The sequence below is a fragment of the Triturus cristatus genome, chromosome 1_2 (genome assembly GCF_964204655.1).
Source record: "Triturus cristatus chromosome 1_2, aTriCri1.1, whole genome shotgun sequence".
Classification (NCBI taxonomy): domain Eukaryota; kingdom Metazoa; phylum Chordata; class Amphibia; order Caudata; family Salamandridae; genus Triturus; species Triturus cristatus.
Genome location: NC_140580.1, coordinates 429199593 through 429225447, shown reverse-complemented (window position 1 = coordinate 429225447; position 25855 = coordinate 429199593). Strand labels below are relative to the sequence as shown.

At 44.5% G+C, this 25855-nt stretch overlaps 1 protein-coding gene across 1 annotated transcript in view; it reads left to right on the top strand.

Moving 5' to 3' along the window:
- The first annotated feature begins 245 nt into the window (after positions 1-245).
- The window catches only part of IPMK (inositol polyphosphate multikinase), a 121425-nt gene continuing 95815 nt past the window's right edge, over positions 246-25855 (top strand). Inside the window, exon 1 of the mRNA XM_085605757.1 lies at positions 246-947. Coding sequence (XP_085461883.1) covers positions 797-947 — 151 coding nt within the window. The 5' untranslated portion in view covers positions 246-796. The remainder of the gene's footprint in view (positions 948-25855) is intronic.

Sequence of the window (25855 nt, the reverse complement as noted above, 5' to 3'; positions counted from 1 at the left end):
ACAAAATACTTAAAGGATATTTCCTCTTTTAAACATGCATATGTCTCCGCCCCACTAAACCCACCTCCAGTGCTATCCAATCACAATTCCTCTACTTTAGCTTGCACTTCGACCGCTTCCCATATGCCACCACCCTCCGAGCTCCAATAACAACACGCCCTCCTCTCCAATACCAGGCAGGTCCAATGTGTCCAAGGTCTCTGTCCCTTCATGCCACCCGGAAGTGCCTGTATTTACATGCTTACCATCTAACCCGAAAGAGAGCCTTAGAAGCCACCCAAAATATTTGAAGAGTGGATAATTTACTATTTATCGCCAGTGGTCGAATATTTGGAAGAATGTTTATTTCTGAGCTTTGGCATACTTCTGACCAACGGGAAGCGTAAAAACACGGGCAATGCCTTTGCGCACGCGCCAAATTTTGACGCAGGCGCACCGTAGACTGACGAGGAGATGACAGATGGGGAGGTTGAACGGGGAAAACTCCAGCCCACTTCGTGCGTGGGCTTCGCTGGGATAGACGGTGTGTGCGCAACGTGACGTCTCTGTACTCGGTAGACGCGTGCATGGGAGGGAGTCGCTGGTCTCTGACGCCGCCAGGCCCTACTTCGTGTCCCCCTCTCTGTCCCTTTGGGGAGGCGGGGTGGGGCTGAACCAGGACACCTCCCCGTGTAGGAGGAGGTTTGGGACGACATGGACCTTACACTACCCCTGCAGCCACGAGCGCGTTGGCTGGAGATACCTTGAGGGCGGCGCCTCCCCTGCCAGACGTGCAGGTCCGGGACATCAGGACAGCATGGATACCGAGGAACCGGGGCCACGCAGGAACCCTCCGCCACAGGTGGAGTGCGATGCTGGCTGTGGCAACAGGAAGCAGAGGGCGATTAACGGTTGTGTCCCTCTCTCCCACCAGGTGGCCGGGCACATGTACGGAAAAGACAGAGTGGGTAAGTGGTCGTCCACCTTTCTTGCACGGTTGCATGCCACTATATTTGGACACCAGCAGCACAGTACCCACTGCGCAGGACGTAGGAGTTTAGGACTGCGCTATCGTCATCAGTGTTGGAGAAGGTGTGTTGTGTAACACCTGACAACGTTAGGGCTTTGATGTGGCATCCGCTAGTTTGACAGGTGGAGTGGAGACTGTTGAATCGCATTGTACGCAGTCGGGGTGCGCTTCTGACAACTGAATGGGGTGGAAGTATGCTGATGCTGATCATTGAAAGCTGTAGACTTACGCTCCAGCTCATGTGGCACTGTGTGAAGCTGCATCTCAGTGGTTGCTGTCTCACACTGGAAGCTTTGGGGAGTTGCGCCTCGTCTCACTAGATGCTGTTGGGTTGCACAGTACTTGACTGGAAGACGTGGGAATGTGCGTCGCTTCACCGTAGCTTGTTGGGTTGTGTAATTTGCTTCACTGGATACTGTTAGATTGTTCCTCACTTCACTGGTTGCCGTGCCATTGTGCCCTGCTTCACCGGACGCTGTTCAACTATCTCTGTTGAGTTGCTCCACGCCTTACCTACCATTCTTGGGCAGTGCCAGGCCGCACCGTGCGCTGTAGGGCTTGGCATGGGTTTTCTTGACACTGTAGGGTTGTGCCATGCTTTCCCAGACGCTGTGGTCTTGTGTTGCGCTTTCTCGGATGCTGCGGGGTTACTCTACACGTTCTCGGATGCTGCGGGGTTGCTCTGCACGTTCTCGGATGCTGCGGGGTTGCTCTGCACGTTCTCGGATGCTGCGGGGTTGCTCTGCACGTTCTCGGATGCTGCGGGGTTGCTCTGTGCGTTCTCGGATGCTGCGGGGTTGTTCTGCGCCTTCTCGGATACTGCGGGGTTGTGCGTGGTTGCTCTGGCCCTTGGAAGCTGCGTGGTTGCTCTGCGCCTTCTCGGATGCTGCAGGGTTGCTCTGCGCTTTCCCAGGCTCTGCGAGGTTGCTCTGTGCTTTCCCAGGCTCTGTGAGGTTGCTCGGTGCTTTCCGGGGCTGTGGAGTTGCTCTGCGCTTTCCCGGACGCTGCTGGGTTGCGCTGCGCTTTCCCGGACGCTGCTGGGTTGCGCTGCGCTTTCCCGGGCGCTGCTGGGTTGCGCTGCGCTTTCCCGGACGCTGCTGGGTTGCGCTGCGCTTTCCCCAGCGCTGCGGGGTTGCGCTGCACTTTCCTGGGCTCTGCGGGGTTGCTCTGCGCTTTCCAGGGCGCTGCGTTGTTGCTCTGCTCTTTCCCGGGCGCTGCGTTGTTGCTCTGCTCTTTCCTGGGCTCTGCGGGGTTCCTCTGCGCTTTCCAAGGTGCTGCAGGGTTTTGCCAGGCGCTTCGGGGTTGCTCTGCGCTTTCCCCGGCGCTTCGGGGTTGCTCTGTGCTTTCCCCGGCGCTGCTGGGTTTTCCCGGGCGCTGCGGAGTTGCTCTGGGGATTACCCGGACGCTGCAGGGTTTGCTCTGCGCTTTCCTGGACGCTGCAGGGTTTGCTCTGCGCTTTCCTGGACGCTGCAGGGTTTGCTCTGCGCTTTCCTGGACGCTGCAGGGTTTGCTCTGCGCTTTCCTGGACGCTGCAGGGTTTTCCCGGACGCTGCAGGGTTGCTCTGCTCTTTCCTGGGCTCTGCGGGGTTGCTCTGCGCTTTCCAAGGTGCTGCAGGGCTTTCCCAGGTGCTGCGGGGTTGCCCTGCGCATTCCCAGGCGCTGCGGGGTTGCCCTGCGCTTTCCCCGGCGCTTCGGGGTTGCTCTGTGCTTTCCCCGGCGCTGCTGGGTTTTCCCGGGCGCTGCGGAGTTGCTCTGGGGTTTTCCCGGGCGCTGCGGAGTTGCTCTGGGGTTTTCCCGGACGCTGCGGAGTTGCTCTGGGGTTTTCCCGGACGCTGCGGAGTTGCTCTGGGGTTTTCCCGGACGCTGCAGGGTTTGCTCTGGGGTTTTCCCGGACGCTGCAGGGTTTGCTCTGCGGTTTTCCCGGACGCTGCAGGGTTTGCTCTGCGCTTTTCCCGGACGCTGCAGGGTTTGCTCTGCGCTTTTCCCGGACGCTGCAGGGTTTGCTCTGCGCTTTTCCCGGACGCTGCAGGGTTTGCTCTGCGCTTTTCCCGGACGCTGCAGGGTTTGCTCTGCGCTTTTCCCGGACGCTGCAGGGTTTGCTCTGCGCTTTTCCCGGACGCTGCAGGGTTTGCTCTGCGCTTTTCCCGGACGCTGCAGGGTTTGCTCTGCGCTTTTCCCGGACGCTGCAGGGTTTGCTCTGCGCTTTTCCCGGACGCTGCAGGGTTTGCTCTGCGCTTTCCTGGACGCTGCAGGGTTTGCTCTGCGCTTTCCTGGACGCTGCAGGGTTTGCTCTGCGCTTTCCTGGACGCTGCAGGGTTTGCTCTGCGCTTTCCTGGACGCTGCAGGGTTTGCTCTGCGCTTTCCCCGGCGCTGCTGGGTTGCTCTGCGCTTTCCCCAGCGCTGCGGGGTTGCTTTGCGCTTTCCAGGGCACTGCGGGGTTGCTCTGCGCTTTCCCAGGCGCTGCCAGGTTTTCCCGGGTACAGGGGGGTTGCTCTGCGCTTTCCCAGGCGCTACTGGGTTTTCCCGGGCGCTGTGGATTTGCTCTGGGGTTTTCCCGGGCCCTGCGGGGTTGCTCTGCGCTTTCCGGGTGCTGTGGGATTTTCCTGGGCGCCGCGGGGTTGCTCTGCGCTTTCCCGTGCGCTGCGGGGTTTTCCGGGACGCTGCGGGGTTGCTCTGCGCTTTCCGGGTGCTGTGGGATTATCCTGGGCGCCGCGGGGTTGCTCTGCGCTTTCCCGTGCGCTGCAGGATTTTCCCGGACGCTGCGTGGTTGCTCTGTGCTTTCCCGAGCGCTGCGGGGTTTTCCGGGACGCTGCGGGGTTGCTATGCGCTTTCCCTGATGCTGTGGGGTTGCTCTGCGCTATCTCGGACGCTGTGGCTTGCTCTGATGTCTTGAATGAAGTAGGGTTGCTCTGCCCGTTTTTGGTTGCTGTGGGATTTCTCTGCACTTTACCAGATGCTGTGAAGTTGCGCCATTCTGTACGGGATGATGTGGGGTTGTGCTCCACTTTCCTCGATGCTGTCATCTTGTGCCCTGCTCTCTTGGATGCTGTGGTGTTGGGCCACACTTTCCCGGGTGCTCCTGTGCTGCTCTGCGCTTTCCTGGATGTTTTGAGGTTGCTCCTTGTTTTCCTGGATGCTGTGGTGCTGGTTTGCACTTTCCCAGGCGCCGTGAAGTTGCACCACACTTAACGAAGTAGAATGGGGGTTGTGCTGTACATTATGGAGTGCTGTGGGGTTGGACTGCACTTAATGGGATGTTGTGGGGGTGCGCTCCAATTGACCGGTTGTTCTGTCCACTGTACAGAAGGTGTGGCTTCACCAAAAAGACAGCACTTGTTAAATCCTTTCAAAGAAAATACTTTATTGTCAATGAGCGGCATGCACAGGAGTGCGTCCCCACTCAACAAAGATCATGCTGCACCTGGCTGCAGTTGCATTCTGATCTTGTTGAGAAGGAACTGTGACACGAGGCGCATGTTTAAACATAAATATGTTATTAATGGCGGGTGCCTTCCACGAGAACAAACTTCAAGTACCTTGACACACAAAATATGTAAGCATAAAAGAAATAGTAACAGTGGCATTTATAAGAACAGTACATCTTCTCCCTATGACAGTAGAAACCTTAACACAGATAGAAATCCCTAAACCTGGTAGGCAAAGAACAATTTTGTGAAGACCTGGAACCTCCAGCCTGTGCATTCATCCAGTTCTCCTTGCTGCAGAGAACTCTCTTTTTCCTAAATTGTAACGGGGAATTTGAATCTGCCATTGAGAAGCAGCCAAATTACCTAAATTGGAGTCAGAAATACCTCTCCCATTGTTAGGCAATAACTCAGACATGAAATAAGCACAGCTATCTGTATCATCTGCGGTTGAACTTACACCTGACAGAATCTTCACTGCCTGTTCAGGAGTCAGCATAACAATTGCTCTTCTGTTCCACCACCCCTTCAAATCCAAAAAAGTGACCCTTTAGCAGTTTTCAACACCTGTACAGGTAAGGAGTACCTTGACGCCCCCTTCTTGACCCTGATGGGGGTTTTGACCAAGACCCAATCGCCCACCATAAAATCCTGTTTTACATTTGTGTGTTTTGTGTCAAAATGTTGTTTCTGTAGATTTTGCTGAACGAAAACATTGTCTCAGCTTCTGCTTATCATTACAAGCAAAATGTGGAATACTTTGATTTTTCAAGTCTTTTAACCAATCCGGACACACATTCCCTTTAGGATCTCTTTTCTTACGTGATCTAAAAGGAAAAATTCCAGTATTGTAATGTGGAGTGGATACATATTACAAGATTTTCTTACGTTAAAAAGTAATCAACCGGTACATTGCGACCCAAGGCAGATTGTATCCCCTCCTTCACAATAGATTTTTGTAATGTAAAATTTGGGGACAAACTGTGGGTGCAGCAACAGAGGACCAGTTTGGTGGGGGGGGGGGGGGGGGTGTAAACAAAAATAAGAAAAACCAGGAACAATAGGGAAAACAACAGATGAGTTGTGGCATGGGGGAGCATATGGGCCAAATATTTAGGTGGGGAAGCGGCACATGAGGGAGAGAGTAAGAAAATATGCACTTCCATGGAGTGCTGAAAGAAGATAAAAATAGTTCCCAAAATGTAAAAAGATGGAAAGATACACTGCATCCATTCAAAAGGCTGGTAAAAAAAATAAGCTAGAGAAAAGGGACAGCCACAAGAAGAAAGACAAACATTGAATAAGAAGCAAGCAGATGAGATTGAAGTGAAAGATAGTCAATTTAAGCAGTGGACTTACCCAGAGCCCTCTGTAAATAGTTATATTGTCGAAAATAGGTCTTTGACAAGTCTAGTCAAGGCCTAAAGAGAAGAATAAAGCTCCACCCATGATTTTTGCATCTAAGAGCAAGGCTTTTAAGCGCTTCCTAAAAGTAAACTGTTTTTTTTTTTTTTTTTTTGTAATCTGTAAATTCTTGTTATGTAAGATGAATCCGAGTTGTTGTTTACAATTTACTTGTTTGGTTGTCTTTACTCTGTGCTGCTCACAATACAGGCATTATTTTGGCAGTCCCATGCTTGTTGCCAAGTTTGTCCAACCCATTGTATTATCTTGAATTTCTTTCACATTCACGAGTCATACCAGTAATTTTTTATAATCTAAATTGAACTTTGAAAAGTCTTAATCCATCCGTTTGAGAGAAACTGTTGTTCCATTTCAAAGTTTGATGTGAAAAAGGTGAGGTCGTCATACAATACAGTTTTACTCATAAATTATTTATAAAAATTAGCCTGCTCATCCGAGATTTTGGTTAATTAGTTGTGCAAGTGTTTTAAGAAAAAGTGGAAATAAATTAGGGTCATGTAAAATGCCTCATGTTCTACAAATGTTAAGACTGTTAATTGCTCATTAACAAATACTCTTTTACATTGTGAGCTATTCAGGACTTGTGTCCACTTTTTAATTATCTTTGCAACTTCAATGCCCATGTGCATCCCATCTGGGTGGAGTCCCTCCGTTAACAATTCAAACTGTTTACACTTGTCCAAGATTGCTAGAGGTAGTGGGTGTAATATCTATGCAGTAATTATTAGCTCTAATCATGCAAAAACTCCTTCCTCCTTAGTTATAAGCTCCGAGAAGCTGTGTAATGTACGTGGGATTAATGCGAAATTAACCTCACTGCATAGAGGCACACCCCTAAAAATCGTCAAAACGTTTCCCACTGTAGAAAACGTCGACACATACTGTTTAAAATTAATCAGCTTTGCAGAATGAGAAGCGTCCAAACTAACAAAAGTGGAATTGTACTGTAGTTTTAAAACTAATGCTATCTGGAAAAGCGAGGAAGATTTACTAAGATTGGACTGGAGATGAAATCGAGCCCCCATTGGAAGAAAAAAGATGCACTATAGAAGTACCACTCTTGTTTCGTCCTCTTGAATTTAAATGTGTGCTAACATCTGAATGAAGGGAAAGCAAATCGGTTTTCTCTGAAATATACTAGTGTGACTGCTATTGCAAAAATGTCTGTATGATTAAAGGCTAGATAAACCCAGGTAGGAGGTCGGTATAGGGGCAATGCTGACCCCAGTCATAAAAATCGACCCCATTGACGCTATAATTTCCTGGTATGGAATGCAGGGTTGTTGAATTTATAAATGATGTACTTGCCCAAGGGATGGGATGCCTCTGAAACCAACTTGTCCTGTAAAAAAGAATTAATTTACTTGTACCTTTTTGCCATGCATAGAAGTGAGAAATGATGGCAGCATTGTTATATCAAAGCTCTAACAACTAATGGCTTCTCTGATTATGTCACGGCTCATATTATATCCAGGTTTGGATCCAAGCAAGGTTCTTAAATTGCTGCCTTTATGTAAATCTGTATACTCCCCGATTAGAGCTGAGCAGAATTCTATATGGAATTCTGTATCTCTCAATCATGAGTAGGCCATTGTTCCCACACCTGAAATAACCGAGTGCAATGGACCTGATTTTAGCGTCTGGAAATCTGGCCATTGAAAGTGCTTCAGGAACGGTCCACGTTGCACCCTGAAACAATTTTCCAGCCCCGCACAGCCCTCACATGGGGAGAAAATAATGCTCCTACCTGCCAAACTTGTCTTCCCTACCCTTCCCTGCTATCCCCACCATCCTCCCCAACTTCCTCCCAATCTCACTGTAACACCGCCCCTGCTACGGGCAGGAACTAAACGAAAGTGACAGTATCCACAGAAACTGGAACATCATACGTAGTTCCGCCCGGTAAAATCAGGTTTGCATAGTTATTTCACATTTCATGAGAATAAACATGTAGTTGCTTGGTAGTGATGGAGTGTTACTGCATGGTACCGTTTTTTTATGGAGGGGATTTACAACCTCACCAGTATCATGCAGCGTGTAATCTGGGTCATCCAGGGCCTGGAAGTAGGCAGGGAGTGGAAGTTACAGGATTGGAATGTCCTGTAAGTCTGTGCACACTCAAATTCACTTACATATTTAATAGTATTCAACAACTCTTCTCTAATCTTTATGTATTCCTGCCAAAGTTTTTTCACAGTGGGGGAAAAAGGGGATGTGGAGAAAGTGAATGTTCATGAGAAAATACAGATGTGTACGCTTGCTCATGAGTAAATTACTATCAAATGTTTGTAGGAGTACGGTTTACAGTTCTATTTCTATAACCTCTTGTGAATCCCTAAAGGTCGTTTATCTGCACTATTTCGTGCATCAAATATTTTGTTAAATGATGCCTCAAAGAAATACTATATTTAAAGTTGCACAATGGTTTTGCAAACGTTTTTATCAAACTGCATTTTTTGAGTATATTTAAATTTGAAAGCAATCGCCAATCTTACTTTCATGCTTCTGCATGTATTTTGTGAACATCTGCGCACGTTTTTAATCTGAAACAACTGTCAATGGTACAAGATGAGTTTACAGCCCACTGCATGTTCTTAGACGATTCCCTTCACTACCTAACGCCTTTGTATTAATTAATATACATTTTTGGACAATTTAGACGTGTGGATACTTGTCTTGCTTTAGTGGCAGGCTGTCCTATTTCACAGATCCGTACTATGATATTGTTAAACTGTAAGCCAAAGGGCTAGTGCAGCAGTAGGTTTTCCTGCTTGTCTAGAGGACAAAGTTAATATGAAACCTTGTGCTAGACCCCAAACAATGTGTCCTGGGCGCCGGGCGATAGGAATTCCACACCCCTTGGAGTGGTCATGGCTTGAGGAGACTAGAGGAAATTATTCATTTTAAATGTATTATTTATTAATTTAAAATAAACTTTATCCGGGAGGCATAGCTTGGGGAGTTGGTGAAGAACAATAATTTCTTAGTCTTTGAGGAGTTTGCCTAAAACCCTTAAAGAAGTTCCCTATTGGGTGGTTTATTAACTCTACTCACTAATACATATCTTAGATCAGCAGAATTTATCCCTACTAAATGTCACTGGCCTCTTGCCTGTTTTGGCAAAGTTCATGATAATATGTGGGTGGGTGTGTGTGTGTGTGTGTGTGTGTGTGTGTGTGTGTTATTTATAGATATATTGGAGTTGATAACTATGATAACCGTATCAGCAATGGGTGAAAACTTGGAAATGATTAGGCGAACATATACATATGCTATAGAGCTATAGGATAGGGGTTTTAATTTAAGAATTAACCTCTGCGAAGCAGATGCAATCCTATCAGAACAGCGAATGGTCTGTGGAGTTCCAGAAGCAGAATGAGGGAAACTCGCTAATCCATATCTAGCCAAAAACAGAAAAAACAGAACAAGCATTGAAAATGCAATAGGTCTCGCCCTCGCTTAAGTTAAAGCAATTCGGTTTGTAATTAGGTGGCTTTTTAGCTTTGCTTTTATTAGTGTTTTTCAACTTGTTCTGAGGTGGTCACAAGGATGGATGAGGCCGAAACAAGGATTTCCACACTGGAAGATGAACTATGTGCTCAGAAGGAGACTACAGGTTCACTTAAGATGTACAGGGATGAGCTCCATTGGAAAATAACTGACCTTGAAAATAGGTCTAGACGAAATAACCTAAGAGTTTTGGGTGTACCGGAGGGGAAAGAGGGAGCGGACCCGCTACGGTTTATGGTGGGGTTGTTCTCAGAGGCATTCCCGGAATTGGGACACTGGGATTGGCAAAAGGAAGTTCAAAGGGCGCATAGATTTCCGTTTGTGCAAAAAAGGGGTCAGAATTCAGAGTTCCCTAGGGCTATTTTGATTTCACTTTGTAATTTTAGAGCGAGAGAGGAGCTTTATGATTTAGCCCGGCCAAACAAAAAGCGAAGCGCTAAGGGGTGCGAGTTCTTTGTTCGCCCGGATTTCTGTCAGGAGACGGTGGGGTTGCGATGGAGGCTCAGGCAGCTTATTCCAGAGTTCCAGGCTAAGGGTGCTCAGGTGTTCCTACAGAATCCGGCTAAATTAAAGGTTGTGAAGGCTGGCCAGAGCCAGTTTTTTACTTCAGAGATAAAAGCGAAAGAGTATCTTCAGTCAATGTAAGAAATTGAAATTGGATAGGGGGTAGTTTTTTTTTGGCTCTTATGGCTGTATCCTACCAGATATTGTGTGAGGTATTATCTTTAGGGCTACTAGGGCTACTAGTAAAACATTGAGGGGCTATAGGCTATAAGTCACTTTGGAGGGTCAGTGAACAGAGTAGGATAGCCGGAAAGGATGGGGACATAGAGCTCTTCCTCTATATTCTAGGACTATAAGGCTTTGGTTGGCTGGTTGGAAAAATGGGCTGTTTTTTTTCTTTTGTTTTTTTTTTCATGATGAAGGTGGCGGTTGGGAGGTGGTGGTTGGGCACTGAGCTTTGTCATCACTAAGGGAAGGAATTCCCAATGCTCCGTATGGGTGGTTTGAGGGGTGGTGGGTGGAAGGGGGATGGAGGGGGGGCATGGGCTGTTGGGGAGGGGGGGGGGTGGGGGGTGGGGGTGTTAACAGGTTCAGCAGTACGCATAAGTATTATTTCGTATAGTCGTTATCAGACCGTTTCAGTTAAAATGTATAGGTTTACATATGTTAAGATCAAAAACAGTATTATTAGTTGAAAGGAGGTTTGCTGTATTAATTGTACTAATCATGCTGGAAGTATTAGGTATTATAAGCCATGTAAGACAAAAGTTTTTTATTGCTAGTTTGCTTGGTTGGGGTAGATTGTATAATGGTTATGCCATTTTGGGCAATGGGATCGATAAGGAGGTGGGATGAGGAAGCTAATCTGCTGCTCACTTAATATCTGTGGGCTGAATGATCCTGGGAAAAGGAGGGTTCTGTCCAGAATTATATGCTCAAGTTCATGGGATCTTTTTTTTCTGCAGGAGACACATATTGCATGGGTAAATAGGGCATGGCTCAGCTCTTTAGGACTTGAGCTACTGGCGTGTACTACGCAGACGGTTAATGTTAAGGGTGTCGCGGTTCTTGCTAAAAAAGGATTTATTAAAATAAAGAAGTATAAAGTTGATAATCTGGGACGTTGGGTAATGATAGAGGCGTTGGTTTCGCAGCAAGTCATTACACTATGTTCTGTATATGCTCCAAACACGGATGACCCAGACTTTTTTTCATTGATAAATACAGAATTATCTTCTTTTTCACATCCTATGATTATATGTGGTGACTTAAATATTCATCTCCCTTCACAGCTGAATATAAGGGTAGACAAGGTGTATACTGGCAGGAAGCCGCGAGGGTTTAGGAGTCTGCAGGCGCTGGTCCAGGATCAAGGGTTATATGATGTATGGGCAGAACTCAATGCTGGGCAGGATGGCTTTACGTATTTTTCTGCCCCACATGCGAAAATGGCACGGCTTGATTACTTTTTGGTTTCAGGCGATGTTTTATCGAGGGCTTCAATTAGGATCCTCCCCAAAATTATATCAGATCACAACCCGGTAGTCTTGGAGTTTGAATTTTCGGGCTTAATGGTCGGGTCTAAAAAATGGACATTCGATAGAAAGCTCCTGCTTAGTGAGGATTATTGTAGTTGGATGGCAATATGGATCCCCGAATTTGTACAGACGAATATAGGGACGGCAAGGATAGATATTGTATGGGATGCACTGAAGGCAGGGATAAGAGGGGAGACTTTAAGATTTGCTGCAAGGAAGCGCAAGATAGAGCGCCTAAAGGTTTTAGACGACTTAGGGACTCTTTCTCAGCTGGAGCAAAAATTGGTGCAAGAGATAAAGACCGGGGGGGGGGTAAAGGAGGTTCAAACAGAGGTGGCAGCCTGTCGGGCGAAAATCTATCAGGGATATGCAGATGTGGCGGCTGCTAGCTATCAAATACATAGGAGAGAGTTTTATGAGTACGGGGAAAAGGTGGGTAAGGTGCTTGCCAATAGATTGCGTCAAAGGGAGGTGGACTCTAGGATCGACAAGATTAAGGATCTTGAGGGGAATATGGCGGAGACTCCTTCCCTGGTCCAGGACGCTTTTAAAAAATACTATGAGAAATTATATACATCCGAATCAGTCGCAAGTGCCGAAAGGTACTTAGCAGGACTGGCCTGTGTGGGGGTAAGGGAACAGGATAAAAGGGCTTTAACGGAGGAGCTGTCTGCAGAAGAGATTGAAAAGGCAATGAGGTCATTAGCAGTAGGGAAGGCTATGGGATCAGATTCGATCCCTCTGGAGTTTTATGTAAAATTTAAGAGGGAACTAGAGAGGATAATGATTCTAGTCTTTCAATCAGCATTTGTTGGGATTCCTCCGGCCTCCTGGTCGGAAACTATAATAGTAGTGTTTAAAAAAAAGGGAAAGGATTCTCAGGAGCTCTCCTCGTATAGACCGATCTCGTTAATTAATGCCGATAATAAGATCTATTCGAAGTGTTTGGCAACGAGACTTGGAGACGTGATTAGCCCCCTTGTTTCATTACAACAACATGGGTTTATAGCTGGGAGGGGGACCACGGATCATGTTAGGCGACTTATTACGATATTTGACTGGGCTCAGGCAACAAACGCTTCCGTGGGGGTGGCCCTGTTGGATGCTGAAAAAGCATTCGACAGGGTCTCTTGGGAGTTTCTATGGGCCGTAATGAGATGGAAGTCGTTTCCTAGCAGATATATAAGAGCAATACAGTCAATGTATGTAACTCCGAGAGCAAGGGTTCGATTAGGAGGGGAGGAGACACAGACTTTTTCGATTAGTAGAGGAACTCGTCAGGGCTGCCCCTGTTCACCGCTCCTGTTTGCTCTGTATATTGATCCTCTCATTGCAAGGCTAGAGTCGGACCCGGTTATTTTACCAGTAATTTCAGGCCTATACTCAGTTAAAGTTCTAGCATATGCTGACGATCTTGCTGTATTGTCATCAGATATGAGTAGTGCTATGTCTAGGATTGAGACTATCACTGGAGATTTTGGAATAGTATCCGGCTATAAACTGAACTTGGGGAAGACTCAAGTACTACATTCAGAAGCAGGGTATCCAGTGGACTTAGGGGTGGGCGTGGCCACAGAAGCTATGTATCTGGGTGTAATTGTTTCATCTCACATTCAAAACATTCCGGGTATTAATGTAGGGTTGATACTTGCTTCCTCAGATAAAATCTTGGAGAGAATCAATCGGCTGCATCTCTCCTTATATGGAAGGGCTAATGTTTTGAAAATGTCTATCTTTCCTAAATTGCTGTATTTGTTTAGGGCTATCCCTATCCTCTTTCCAAAAGAACTGTTTGATAGAATAGAACGGATGTGTTCACGATTTCTCTGGGGATACCACCGCTCTAGAAGGGCTATTAAATGGCTTTACTTGCCATTTGAACGAGGAGGTCTGGCTATTCCATATTTTTATTTGTATTATTCAGTCACACTGTTTCAATTAATGGGTGTCTTGATTTGGGGTAGGATGACGGTGTTGGACTCTGCTTTCTCCCCATCTATTTATGAGTGGTGTCTGGGAAAGTCAGCTCAAGGGTTACTTTTAAAAGTATTAGAGCCAAGCTACTACAAAAAGACTAGGTTTAAAATCATTCAGGCGGCCTATGTAGTTTGGAAGAGATTTTGCAAATTGCTCTCTATTCCTTGTATTACATGGTATACACCGCTAGATTCGTCAGTCTTATCCTATGTGGTGTTTCAGGATTCTGTTATGCGTAGGTGGTCGCACCTGGGTATTATGATAGTTGGTGATCTGCTAGAGCAGGGCGGGATTGTATCGTTTTCAACCCTACAAAGCAGATTTGGGGTCGGAAAGGCGGATTTCTTTAAGTATCTGCAACTAAGAAGTGCTTTACAGGCCGCAATTGTGGGGGGAAAATGCTACCCATTACAAATCCATTTCTTGGATTTAATAAAAGGTAAATGCAAAATAGGGCAACTATATGCGGAGCTTATGTTAATACAAATTGACGACTTAGGAAGACAGGAGGCAATATGGGAGGAGAAATTGTCGATAGTTAATCTGGATCTACAATTAGTAATGCGAACGGCTAGCTCTATCTTGCTTTCTGGTAGTCTTAGAAGTCAATCATATATGGCCACGTTTAATTTATATTATACACCAGGTAGAATAGCAAAATGGAAGGCTGGTAAGGGGACTAATTGTTCAAGGTGTGGACTTTACGCAGCAGACTCATTACATATGTTTTACTCTTGCCCTGCCTTACAGCCACTCCTGCTGGATATTGAACGGTTCTTGTTACAATCTCTGGGAATTCCAATATCTATTACAGCCTCTCTGGTTCTGTTTGGAATAGAATTCAGTACAGATACGGGGAGGCAGACGATATCGGATAGAGGATTTAAATTTATCTGTATGTCTGTTTTGCGGTCTTGCATAACATCACAGTGGCTGGATGCTGAGCCACCAGTTTTTATAAGCTGGAGAGCAAAACTTATTGCTATATATAACATGGAATGGGCATTATATAAATTGAAAGGGATCACAAAGAAAAAGCTGGGGGCGGCTATTTGGGAACCGATCAGAACATGGATACAGCAATGATAGGATATGATATGATGTATTTAATAACGCTTTTCTGTGGTCTGGCTATACTGTTTTTTATTCTGTGTCTATATATGGGTTTTGTTTATTTATTTGTTATAAATAATGGTCTGTAAATAATGAATTGCGCTGCTGAACTGAAAATAAAATAGCAAAAAAAAAAAAAAAAAGGATAGGGGTTTTAATTTAAGAATTAACCTCTGCGAAGCAGATGCAATCCTATCAGAACAGCGAATGGTCTGTGGAGTTCCAGAAGCAGAATGAGGGAAACTCGCTAATCCATATCTAGCCAAAAACAGAAAAAACAGAACAAGCATTGAAAATGCAATAGGTCTCGCCCTCGCTTAAGTTAAAGCAATTCGGTTTGTAATTAGGTGGCTTTTTAGCTTTGCTTTTATTAGTGTTTTTCAAACTTTCATGTACATAACATGCATATGGATGCATATATGTACATGTATGCATGCATTTATATTTGTATAGATATGCAGATGTATAAAAGTTTATGTATTTAAATATATATACACATACATATATAAATGCATATATATATATATATACACACACATATATGTGCATATGTGTGCGGGTAGAGAGTGAGTAGTAGGAGTGAGTAGTAGACAGTGAGTAGTAGACAGTGAGTAGTAGACGGTGAGTAGTAGAGTGTTGTAGAGGGTGGGTAGTAGAGTGTAGTAGAGGGTGGGTAGTAGAGTGTAGTAGAGTGTAGTAGTTAGTAGTGAGTAGTTGTGAGTAGAGAGAGAGTAGTGAGTAGAGAGAGAGTAGTTGTGAGTAGAGAGAGAGTAGTAGATTGTGAGTAGTAGAGAGAGGGTAGTAGAGAGTGAGTAGTAGAGAGTAGTTAGTGTAATTATATAATTGGCAGAATACAAAGAGTGCATCCCCAGCTGACATCCATATTGATAAGCCGCCCTGGCGATCCCTAAATGACGTCCATGGAGCATGATGTTTTATTTTCCGACTAAATCATTTAACAATGATGTGAGTGCACTCTCAATTTCACATAGTGAGAATTCCCCCCAACACGGGTTCACAATCTGCATGTAATGCCATACCCACCTATTGTTTGCTGTTGTGTTCTGGCATGTGCCATTGCCATTTTTGTATATATTTGCAGCAGTTGTACCCAAGTCAAAGCAGATTTGTTATTGTAGCATGCGATTAACATTATGATATGGGGTCTAGTAGAGATCGGATTACTGACACCAGGCTGCCATGGAAGTGGGAGCATGCAACAGGAACTTTATTAGCTCACTGTACAGTTGACTGTTTACATTTCCTGTTACGTCACGTGTTATTTACTCTCCTGTCACGTGTGCGGCATGCTGCTATAGCATGCTTGGCTTGGCAAGTTTGGCTACTAGGTGTATCTGGAAAGTTAGCAGTGGGTAGTGACATCTGTTCGAAATGTATACGCTGCATACTTATGTTTCAGAAATAGCATGAATATTAGGTCACTTGTAATGACCGTAGGAGGCTGTTAGTTTGTTTGCCCTGGTGATCCAGTAGTTCTGTATTTCCTAGGCTACTGTTCTCGGCTTTCCAAGAGCAAATTTGCTTTCTTCCCCTTGGTAAAGGGCACGCGGTTGGATGAAAGGAGGAGCTGGGTTGAAATTCAAGGGCCATGTTCTTTTTGTAATTCTCTGTTTGAAAGACAAGCATCCCTGTAGGTATCGTATTCCAGTTGCAATATAGGGGTTTTGAAGCCGGCAATATAACTGTAACAAGGGTGTTGCTCTACTGGTTAATTACAAATTCTAACTAAATTCGATAGATACCATCTACTAGGCAACTGGTCAACCGGAATTTCAAACACATTCAAACTAGGGGATCTAAAATGATTTTTTTAATGAAACAACCTTCACGTATACATTTTTCATGACAGTCCTTATTAAGTAATCAAAACAAACTACAGCCTTAAAATACACAGAGTATTAGCAACATGCAACACAATACTGAAACCATGTTATCATTTTTTACTCAAACCTTTCGGTGACACTGGGTTTTAATGGACCTGCAGTGAGGGAAACGGCCTCAAAAAGTAAAACACTTAAAAGCCAATCGAGAAGAGTGCATGGTGATTCAGTGTGGAAATTAAGTAACCGCTGGGAAGAGCGCTGCTGACTTTAGTGTGTGGCGTAATAGTGTGCTGGCCATCTTGGCTACGTGCATGTTGGCCCGCCGCCTGTTCGTATTTAGCTCGTCTGATTTGTAAACTCTACGTACATCCTCTGGGATTTCTCCAGAGCATTTTAAGAGTTTTACAAAATGGATGGCCTAGGAATCACTCCGTCTGATGCATTCTTCTGGCCAAAAGAAACGCGGGTTTCTGCTCCTATTCCCGCAGAATTGGGTTTGGAAGGCGATGGCTGTCATACCATTCGGAGTACTTCACTTGCGATTCCAGCCTGATGGCACTCAGAGCGCTGCCGGAAAGGAAGCTGCTTCGCTGAAGGAGTGTGGACAGCCCGACGCCATCTTTGTCCCTCCGTGCGCGTGAAAGCCACCATGCGCACGTGTGGACATCATATGCGAAGAGTTGCCATGACAATGGAAGCTTAGCACAAGATGGTGTCGGACTGTCCACAGTCCGTAGGGGCACGCGCATGCTGTCTGCATTGGACAGATTGCGAGAGCATCCATCTTTGTCCATGCAGGTGCATGCAAGCATTGGGGAGAATCGGTTCCAAAAGGTCTGTATGACGAGAGCAGCGCATGTGCGGCTTTTCGCCAGGCGAGACCTAAAAAACTGGTTACCTCTCGCAGATTTTTTTTTGTTCTGTGGTATGTTTTGTAGGGTAAATTTGATGCGGACTGTTCAGCAAATCCCACCTATTCTCATAGCGTGAGAAAATGTCCAGATGATTATATATTTGTTTAATTTGAATGACAAACCTATTCTCTCAATTATTCAATACAACTTTCACCTGTTCTGTTCTGCTATCCCTCTTTAAAAATACAATGAAAAAATTACTTGCCAACATATTATGGGCTGCCTGGTCTCGCTAAAGTGTAAAAGAAGCCATGGTGTGATTCTTTATCAGAAAGTCAGGGGTGTTATATGAGGGTTAATTTAACCACTCTCATTGACACCTACTCTCAGCCAGAAGGAGTAACAAATGATGTTACTGATGGTCTATTACTGAGTGGCTCACTGCTACGCTCTGGATTTTTTCAGTAAAAAGACAGCGCAGTTCTCAGCATGATGCATCTTTTGGCTGGTACCTGGCACGCAATAAATAGCTCATAGTAAAATTTATCAAAGTTAAGAATGTGGTGCTGAAATCATATCTGAATCCTAAAGTTTAGACTGACAGCACCTCGGGAAAAAGTACTGACCCCCGGTAGCTCAAAACCCATTGTCTTCCACAGTAACTGGTTAAAGGAGTTAACTCTGCCTACAATTTATTTGAGAAGCAGTTAATATCAACCTCGTTGATTGTGAGGCTGACTGGTGCCAGCTGAAAGGGGTGCCCAGTGCTTCATAGCTGGCTAATAAAGGTATATCTATTACCAGATAATTTCCATTAATCCAGAAGCTGCCTAAGTGGGACTGTGGCAGAAAACTACATCCTCTGCAGATGTCTGAAGGTCCCCTCAAAAGCCAAACACAAGGAGATGATGGACGGTGCACTGAAACTTTTCAGACAGTCACCCCCCGTGACAGATCTGGGTTGAATCCATCATCGTTCTTTAGCTCACTTCACCACCCCAGTTCAGACCCAGCTATATGCAAATCAGTCATGACCCTGTGCCTCATGGTAACAGTTCAGCCCGAACTGCCAAGCCAGGTCTTCCCTGGACCAGAAGCGAGCATCCTGGGACCGGTTTGAGGGCATCAACCCTCATTACCCAGGTTAGCTTAAATCCAGTGGCACAGTGAGCACAGGACTCGCGCCTGGGCATACCCTGCCAACTTATGGTGAACAAAGAAAACACAAGGAGATGATGGACGGAGCGCTGACACTCACCCCCAGTCACAGATCTGGGTTGAATTTATCATCATCCCCTCAAAAAGCAAAACAAGTCTCTTCACTGCCCTCCTATGTGCCTTCCTCCACTGTCAGGTCAATAGATTGAATCTCTTGTTGACTCGCACCCTCCTGGATTTTCAATGTGTAATATTACTGCCACCTATAACCTGTGGAACCAGTCAGTGATCACCTAGAGCCTGTCCTCTCTACACAACCATTGCAGCTACACTGGAATTACAGCCCCCGGTTCCAGCAGTCCTCTAGCCTATTTTGTGGAATATGAGTAAACAAGGAACACAAAACATATCCTGGAACTTATGTTACCTGCACAGAAGGTGGACGTCCTAGTTTACTGATCCAAGGTTATCTTGGAGTAGTTGCTCCTTTGTATGAAAATTACAGGCAGTAACACACACATTTAAAGGGCAGTGCCTTATCATGTTAGCTAAGCGATATAGATGTGAGGCAGTTTTTTGTTAATGTTTTTTTTTTAACTCTTGGAGTGTATGAGTCACGTGTATCCGGTGGCTGAATTCCAGCGTAGGATGCTCAGGAGGTTAAGGGCCCAGAACGTGGAAGTGGCACAAAGTGGCATTGATGTTGCTAAAAAGTTCTTTTTGCTGATATCAAGTTCCATAGCCATATATCAATCTGTTTGAGTAACGTATAAATAGTTTGGGGATTAGAATATATACACAGTGTTAGCAAGTTCCTTTGGGATATTATTAGCAGTGAGCCATGAAACTTAGTGGGGCGAAACCATGTTGGAGAAGTGCCATTTTATAAGCTTTGCAGGGTGCTAGTTGATATGTTCAGCACTTTTAAGTAATGGTTTGTAGGAGTAATTAGTGATACCCAACAGGATTCAATTAGAATGTGAGTGTGTATCGTGGTAGAGCTGCTTAGCTAGCAGCTCTCCTTCCTCGTCTTTATAGCACAAAATCTGCATTAGTAGTTAAATTCAATAATCTTTATTAGATTTTACCAGGTAGATTATCAAAGATGCACATTACAAGCTACGCAATATTAAAAAGGATAAACAAATGTACAAAATGATTTAAAAACATACCACAATATGGTACCTTCTTAAAGTGCTTTACCATAAAAATGCAATGTTGTATTAATCAGTTAAGGTGAGGTACAGTAAAAAAAAACGAGGCATAAAGTGCAGTAGTGAACAATAAACCCTCAGTTAAAATAACATTCTCTTCTTTTGGGGTAGGATACATTTGAGAAAAACCACTGATTTGGCAAGTATCATAGTAATTATGCTACTGGAGAAAGAGCAGAACAGCATTACAATTGGTAAACTTGTACCTATGCAACAAAGGCAATAAAAATCTCCTAAAATAATGTAGACAGTAATTACAGAAGAAAACAAAGTGCAGTAAGGACTGAGTTGATTGCTCATCACATGGGCGAATATATATATATATGCTAATAGTATTGCCCACGTGGGAAACCTAGCAACTAATGGATCGTTCTTAATCTAAACTGACACAATAATGTTAGCTCACACACATTCTGTATGAAAAGTAGATAGGGCGCAATCCCAGCTGCCATCTGGATTACACAGTAATCCTTCATGTCTGGTTTCACCACGCCCACAGCCTCCCCAGTGGCCTTCCTCTGCTTAGTGAAGCAGTCCTGGACCCAGATATTGTTTTTTTGAGATGATACCTGGATTCTCAAACAGAAGTACACAACCCAAGGCCAAAGTAGTGTCTCTAATATACTATAATTAGGCTTTCCTGTTTTCAGTTTCTATTTCTGGTAAATTCTGGTGGGGTTTTTTCAGTGTTTTCAATACCTTCAAAAACAGTTGTTATCAGTGGTTACACATTTTCGCGCCACTAAAAACAACAGAAAAAGGGGTTTTCTGGTGTTTATGGAACATGTTGCTTTTATTAATGGTTGCTTTCTGCACTGATAGAACATGGTATATAGACAGTGTACATATAGTGTATATGAGGTCCAAATAGATTTTTACCAATTAAACTTATTGTAGTACACCATACAATACTTCTACAGTGAGTCTTTGTCCATGTGTGCTCGCTCTTTCCTTCCCATGTAAACTTCTGTGAAAAGGCCCTCTCAACATTGGCACTTGAGACGGGCAACGCCAAAATGCCAGTACACAATTTCTTAACTCTGGCCGCTGACCTAGCTTTCCATGCCAATACTGGTGCACTTGAAGATTGTGATTCTTAGGGCAGGTTCTGCAACATTTGCATTGAGCTGGGTGCTTATGCCCTCAGAGTAATTGAAGCGGTCAAAAATGAAGCAGCACTTTAGAAACTACAGAGGAAATTCCCCTTTACTGAAGTGATCTAGAACTTACAGAGTACCACAGTGAGATGTTATTGACTTCAAATGCCATTGGTGGTGAAGGGACATTTCTATGTATCATTGCAAGCCATTTCTCATACATTGTAAAATAAATGTTCCTGATTTGGTCTTCAACATTGCTTACCTTACCAAGTGGCAAGCACTCTAACATGAAACATGTTGTAGTGCCAAAGTCACTAAAGGTGTCGCCCTGCCTACTCTCAAGGAGATGTTTCACATCTATCCAATTATGCTGAACACTTGGCAGACAAGGGTTTTTTCAGACTCTAGTTTTTTTATTATGTTCACTACAGCAGTTATGTTTTCCTGTAAAACTCTAATAATGCTGTAGAGTGTACTTTTTCACATCACTATCAATATGCGACCAAAGATCCTCACATTTCTTGCCTTTGGCATCATCATTCAGCACAAATTCTGTAAACGGTTGCCACATGGATAATATAGCATTCATAGCCCCTTGGACTGAGAACCATCAGCTAAGGGACACAGTTGGGATGACTCTTTCTTTGATTTCACACAAAGCACAAAATGATAAATATTTGTGTTTTAGTTCCTGTGCATAAGAAAACAGTGCACCAGAATGGACTAAAAAGTCAATAGCATCCCTCATTAACTCTGAAGATTTTAAAGATGCTTTCAGCATACCATCTAACAAGTGGCAAGGATCTCCTACAGGGAATCACTTCAGCTCGGGTATCAATTTTGACAGGTCATCACACAACTTTTTCATATACGTAGCTAAATCACTGCAAATCCCAAAACTATCACTCTAATCTTTGTTGAGCTTGGAAAGAACCTTTTTTCAGCAGAACTTTCCAAGTGACACTGTGTTCCATGTTTTCACCACTATCTCAGATGCTTGGTGATAGCGCTCTTTATACATATACTTGTCACTGTACCTTGCATTGAATGTTTAAAGCCTGAGGTGTTGGCAATTCACCTACTATCAATACTGACCCACTAGAAACTGTGGGCTGATGTATCAAGGGTTTTTAACCATTCTCTGTGGGTAAATATGATGACAAATATTAGGAAAGATTCTTATGAAACCAGCCATTTTACCTATCAGTGAAAGAATCAAACGCAGCCAAAATATCAAATATGATTTTGATATTTCCTTTTTCTCTACAGTTTATAAAATAATTAAACAAGACCTAAAGCATGCTTCGAAACCCCGCCTCTTTAGAACAAAGACCACAAAACTGAAAAAAGCAAAAGGAAAAAGAAACAATATTTTAGTGGCATCCCTAAACAACAAAACTTAAGCAGAATATTGTTACCACAGTCGTTCTTACTGCTAGCTTGTATAACAAAGTTACATTGTATTGACCCCTTCAGGAAGAAAAAACAAATTACTCTTTCACTCTCTTTTTCCTTTCATTGAATGGCATTTAGTTTGTGGTTGTGCAGGTGTTTATTCAGTGTTTATATGTTTTCACTGGTGAGGGCTATTTCTCTTTCAGTGGGGGTTTATCAGTTATTATAGGTTTAAACCTAAAACCCCACAGCCTAACTATAATTATATAATATTAATTCCATGTTTGCAAGAGAGGCAGTCTCTAATAACAGCCCAATTGAGCTCCGCTTTCTTCTTTGCCCATATTGAGCACCAGAGAGCCAGACGAGCTGCACTAATAAGATCTTGAACATATTTCAAACCTAATTCCTGGTGCAGAGATAAATGTAGAGTTGAGGGGTGCCCCCTAGCAGGTGTCAACAAAATCTATTCGTCTCCACTTGAATAACCCCAACACCTCTACAGCCCCAAATCCCCACACCATATGTCACAGTTGGAAGACATTTCTTTTTATAGATTTCCAGGATCAGAGCAACAGTCTTCTACCAATACAGGCAGCAAGGGAAAACGTGGTTCCAACAGCACAAGAGAAGCATATCAATCAACTTCTAAGGCAAGGAGACTAGGTGCAAGTGTCCTCAGAATCCAAACCAAGATTTGGAAAGAACTCACTCTGTCCAGTTTTCTTCCTCCTATGCCTTAAGAGCAGGTTTTGGTATTTCTAGGGCCACAGACCCTTATAAATATTTTGGAAAAGTTGAAGTACAAATTAAGCACCTTTATGAATATCACAAATCTTAAGATTTAGATTTTAAGGCCATTAGCCATCCTGGTGAGAAGTACGGTGTCACCTGCGTATAAAAAAGCGGGCACAGCCTTTGTTCCAACACGAAGTACATCCACCCCGGCGGACACCAATGTCCTTTCCAGATCATTAATATAAAGTAAAAATAGAATGAGGACAAGTACACAACCTTGGCTTACTCCTCAATTAACTTTAAAAGGTGAAGTACACCCGCATTCGTTCCCAAATCTAGCAGAGTCTGTGAGGTCCTGGTGAGAGAGTCTTAAAAAGGAAACCAAACCCACCTCAAGGCCCATTGACCCAAGGGTAACCCATAATTTGGACAGGTTGACACAATCAAAGGCACTCGAAGTCCATGAATGCAAGATAAATGGGAGGGCACTTTGTATATTTAGCCACAATAAGAAGTAAATTAAGACACTGCTCAATTGTCCAAAGCTTTACCCTTCTTGAATCCATATTGTACCGCAGAGAGAATAGTACTCTCGTTTTAATGGGAGGAGTCGTTCCAGGATAACTCTGCTTATTATTTTAGTCATGGAATCGAGCAGGGATATTGGGCAGTAGCACCTTGGGTCATGGGCATTCTCCTTTTTAGGTCTCGGCTAGCGAAGGCTGCGCTTGCGCAGTCTCGCTTGGCAAGATTTAATGTTTTCTAGTAGGGGCTTGAACCCGCCCCTCTTCTCCATTGGCTGGCTTCCTAAACGGAGGCCAGCCATTGGAGGAGAGGGGCGTCTGTCCATTTAAGCCCCGTCTTTTTCGGATTCGGGGGCGTGTTTTTTACTTTTTTTCTCTCCTCTGGAATGTAAACATTCCAGCCAATGGCAAGAGGAGAGAAAGAAAAACACGCCCCCGAATCCGAAAATGACGCTGCGTTTCTCCGAGGCATTTTTGCTTGACCTCGGAGAAAGACTGGTCACCCACTCTATGCGAGACCGGTTTCCTTTGCCAACGTTTGTTTAAGCATTCCATCAAACCGGCCGACCAACAGAAAAGCAAGTAGGCACTGAAGTCCTAATTTTCGGGTGTTATATTGCGTCTTACTAGACCACCCACAGCCCTACGGGCGGCTGCATCATTCCCTGAAAACCACCGCCTAGCATTTCTGCGAGAGAACGTTTGTAAATCATTAGGATGAGGCCGCCACTCCCCTGCAGTAAGCGGGGGCCATCTTTGAATGGAGTAACTACCCATTAACTTGTTGGCGAGCAAGTCATGAATACAATTAAGTCACTTGTAATTGTGGTAAAACACTTTCCTGCTCTGCAGCAAACCTACACACATTAACTCGAACAGATTCATGTGTTTGATTTTCACATTGATGACGTTAAACAATAAGCATTTTATAAGTATTAAATGTAACCAGTGTTTTACATTTTAGGATTTTCAGTGTTTATTATTTTCCCCGCTTTGTACCACTCTCAATACTTACCCTGCGCATACGAACGCCGGCGGGACCTATTTCTTGGGTAATATCACTCTGAGTTCTATCCACGTTCATTGGTAATCTCTGGTTCTCTCGGGCCTCTTTCTAATGGCGGTTGGGCTTTTCTTCTCGTCGATGCCTGGAGTACTGCATGTGATGCCGCTCTAGCCTGAAGACAGCTGCTTGCAGAGAGGTAGGGTAGTTGAGCTTGCTGTGCATTGCAAGATCCCCCTGTGAATGTCGTCATCATTGGCCCTGTTCTGAGTCTTGGTATCACCATTTCAATTGTCATTGCCCCCTCTGCTGAGCCTGCGTTTTGTAACATCCCATGTGACACACTTGGTGCAATCCTCGGCTCCAAGGTCTTCGATCCAGACAGGGCAAAAGGTTTTCGAGGAATTAGCAGTTCCGAACCAGCCAGAGTTCCCGCCCATTCCCTCACTCCCCGCGCGCTCTGGGCTGCAGAACAGGTAAGTCTTGGACATGCTGGGTATGCGAGGAACGCTTATACTATGGAATGCTGAAGGGGCAGGTGGACCAACGCGTCAGTTACAGCAACAAACTGAAATGTCTGGACTGGGTCACCCCGCTGCGTGTCGAGATGACGCCGTGGCAACGGGACACCAGTTTTCCAGTCATGGGCTTTCCTTTTGTCGATTTGTACGTTAAATAAAGAACTGGAAAACTGGTGTCACGAGGTCCCTCTATTACTTTAGCCATGTTACAAGTGTCGAGGTGGAATGATACCATGATGACAGCATTAGAACTTGTCTATTTGAAGGGGCTTACATATGCAATAATGAAGAAAAAGGTGGTTCTATACAATAAAATATTTGCCTAGGATCACACAATTTGAGACTAGCCTTGAAATTGGTAGTCTCCTGCCTGAATTGGGAGGGTTGGCATGTCTGCGTTTCTCGCATCTTCTGTAGAGATCTCTGTGTCACTGGTATCAGTCAAAGTAGAACAGCTCAGTTGTTCTTGTGCTCAATGCACTTGTTCCAAATATTTGTGAATATCTGCGGGCTACGGATTTCAATCCTGTAACGCAAATTATGTGGTTGATGCTCCTGCTTCTCAAATATTTTATAACCTGCATGGGTAAGCTTTCTGTCCCCGTACGCGTTACCAGATTTTGAAAGCCAAAAACCAACACACACCACTCATATAGAAGTAGGACTACTGTATAAGTAATGTATGCCACTGATTCCACCTGAGCTAAAGAGATTTGTTCTGCACAGAACACTCACGACTGAAAGGTACTAAGTTGCCATGACTGGTCATTTGTGGTAATAACATGGAGTATGAAATGCAACTTAGTCAGTCTTCGCGTGACTTCAATTGCTTCTTGGTCAGTGCAGCTAGCTAATCCTGCACAGGTGTAGATGAAAACTAGTTTCGGGTTGTGCTTCGTAAATTCTCTTTAAAAACCAGGACGTTAGGCACTCTTACTAAAATTTGCCGGTTAGAAATTGAACAAGCATTTGCAATGCAATAGGTCTAGCATTTATAGGAGTT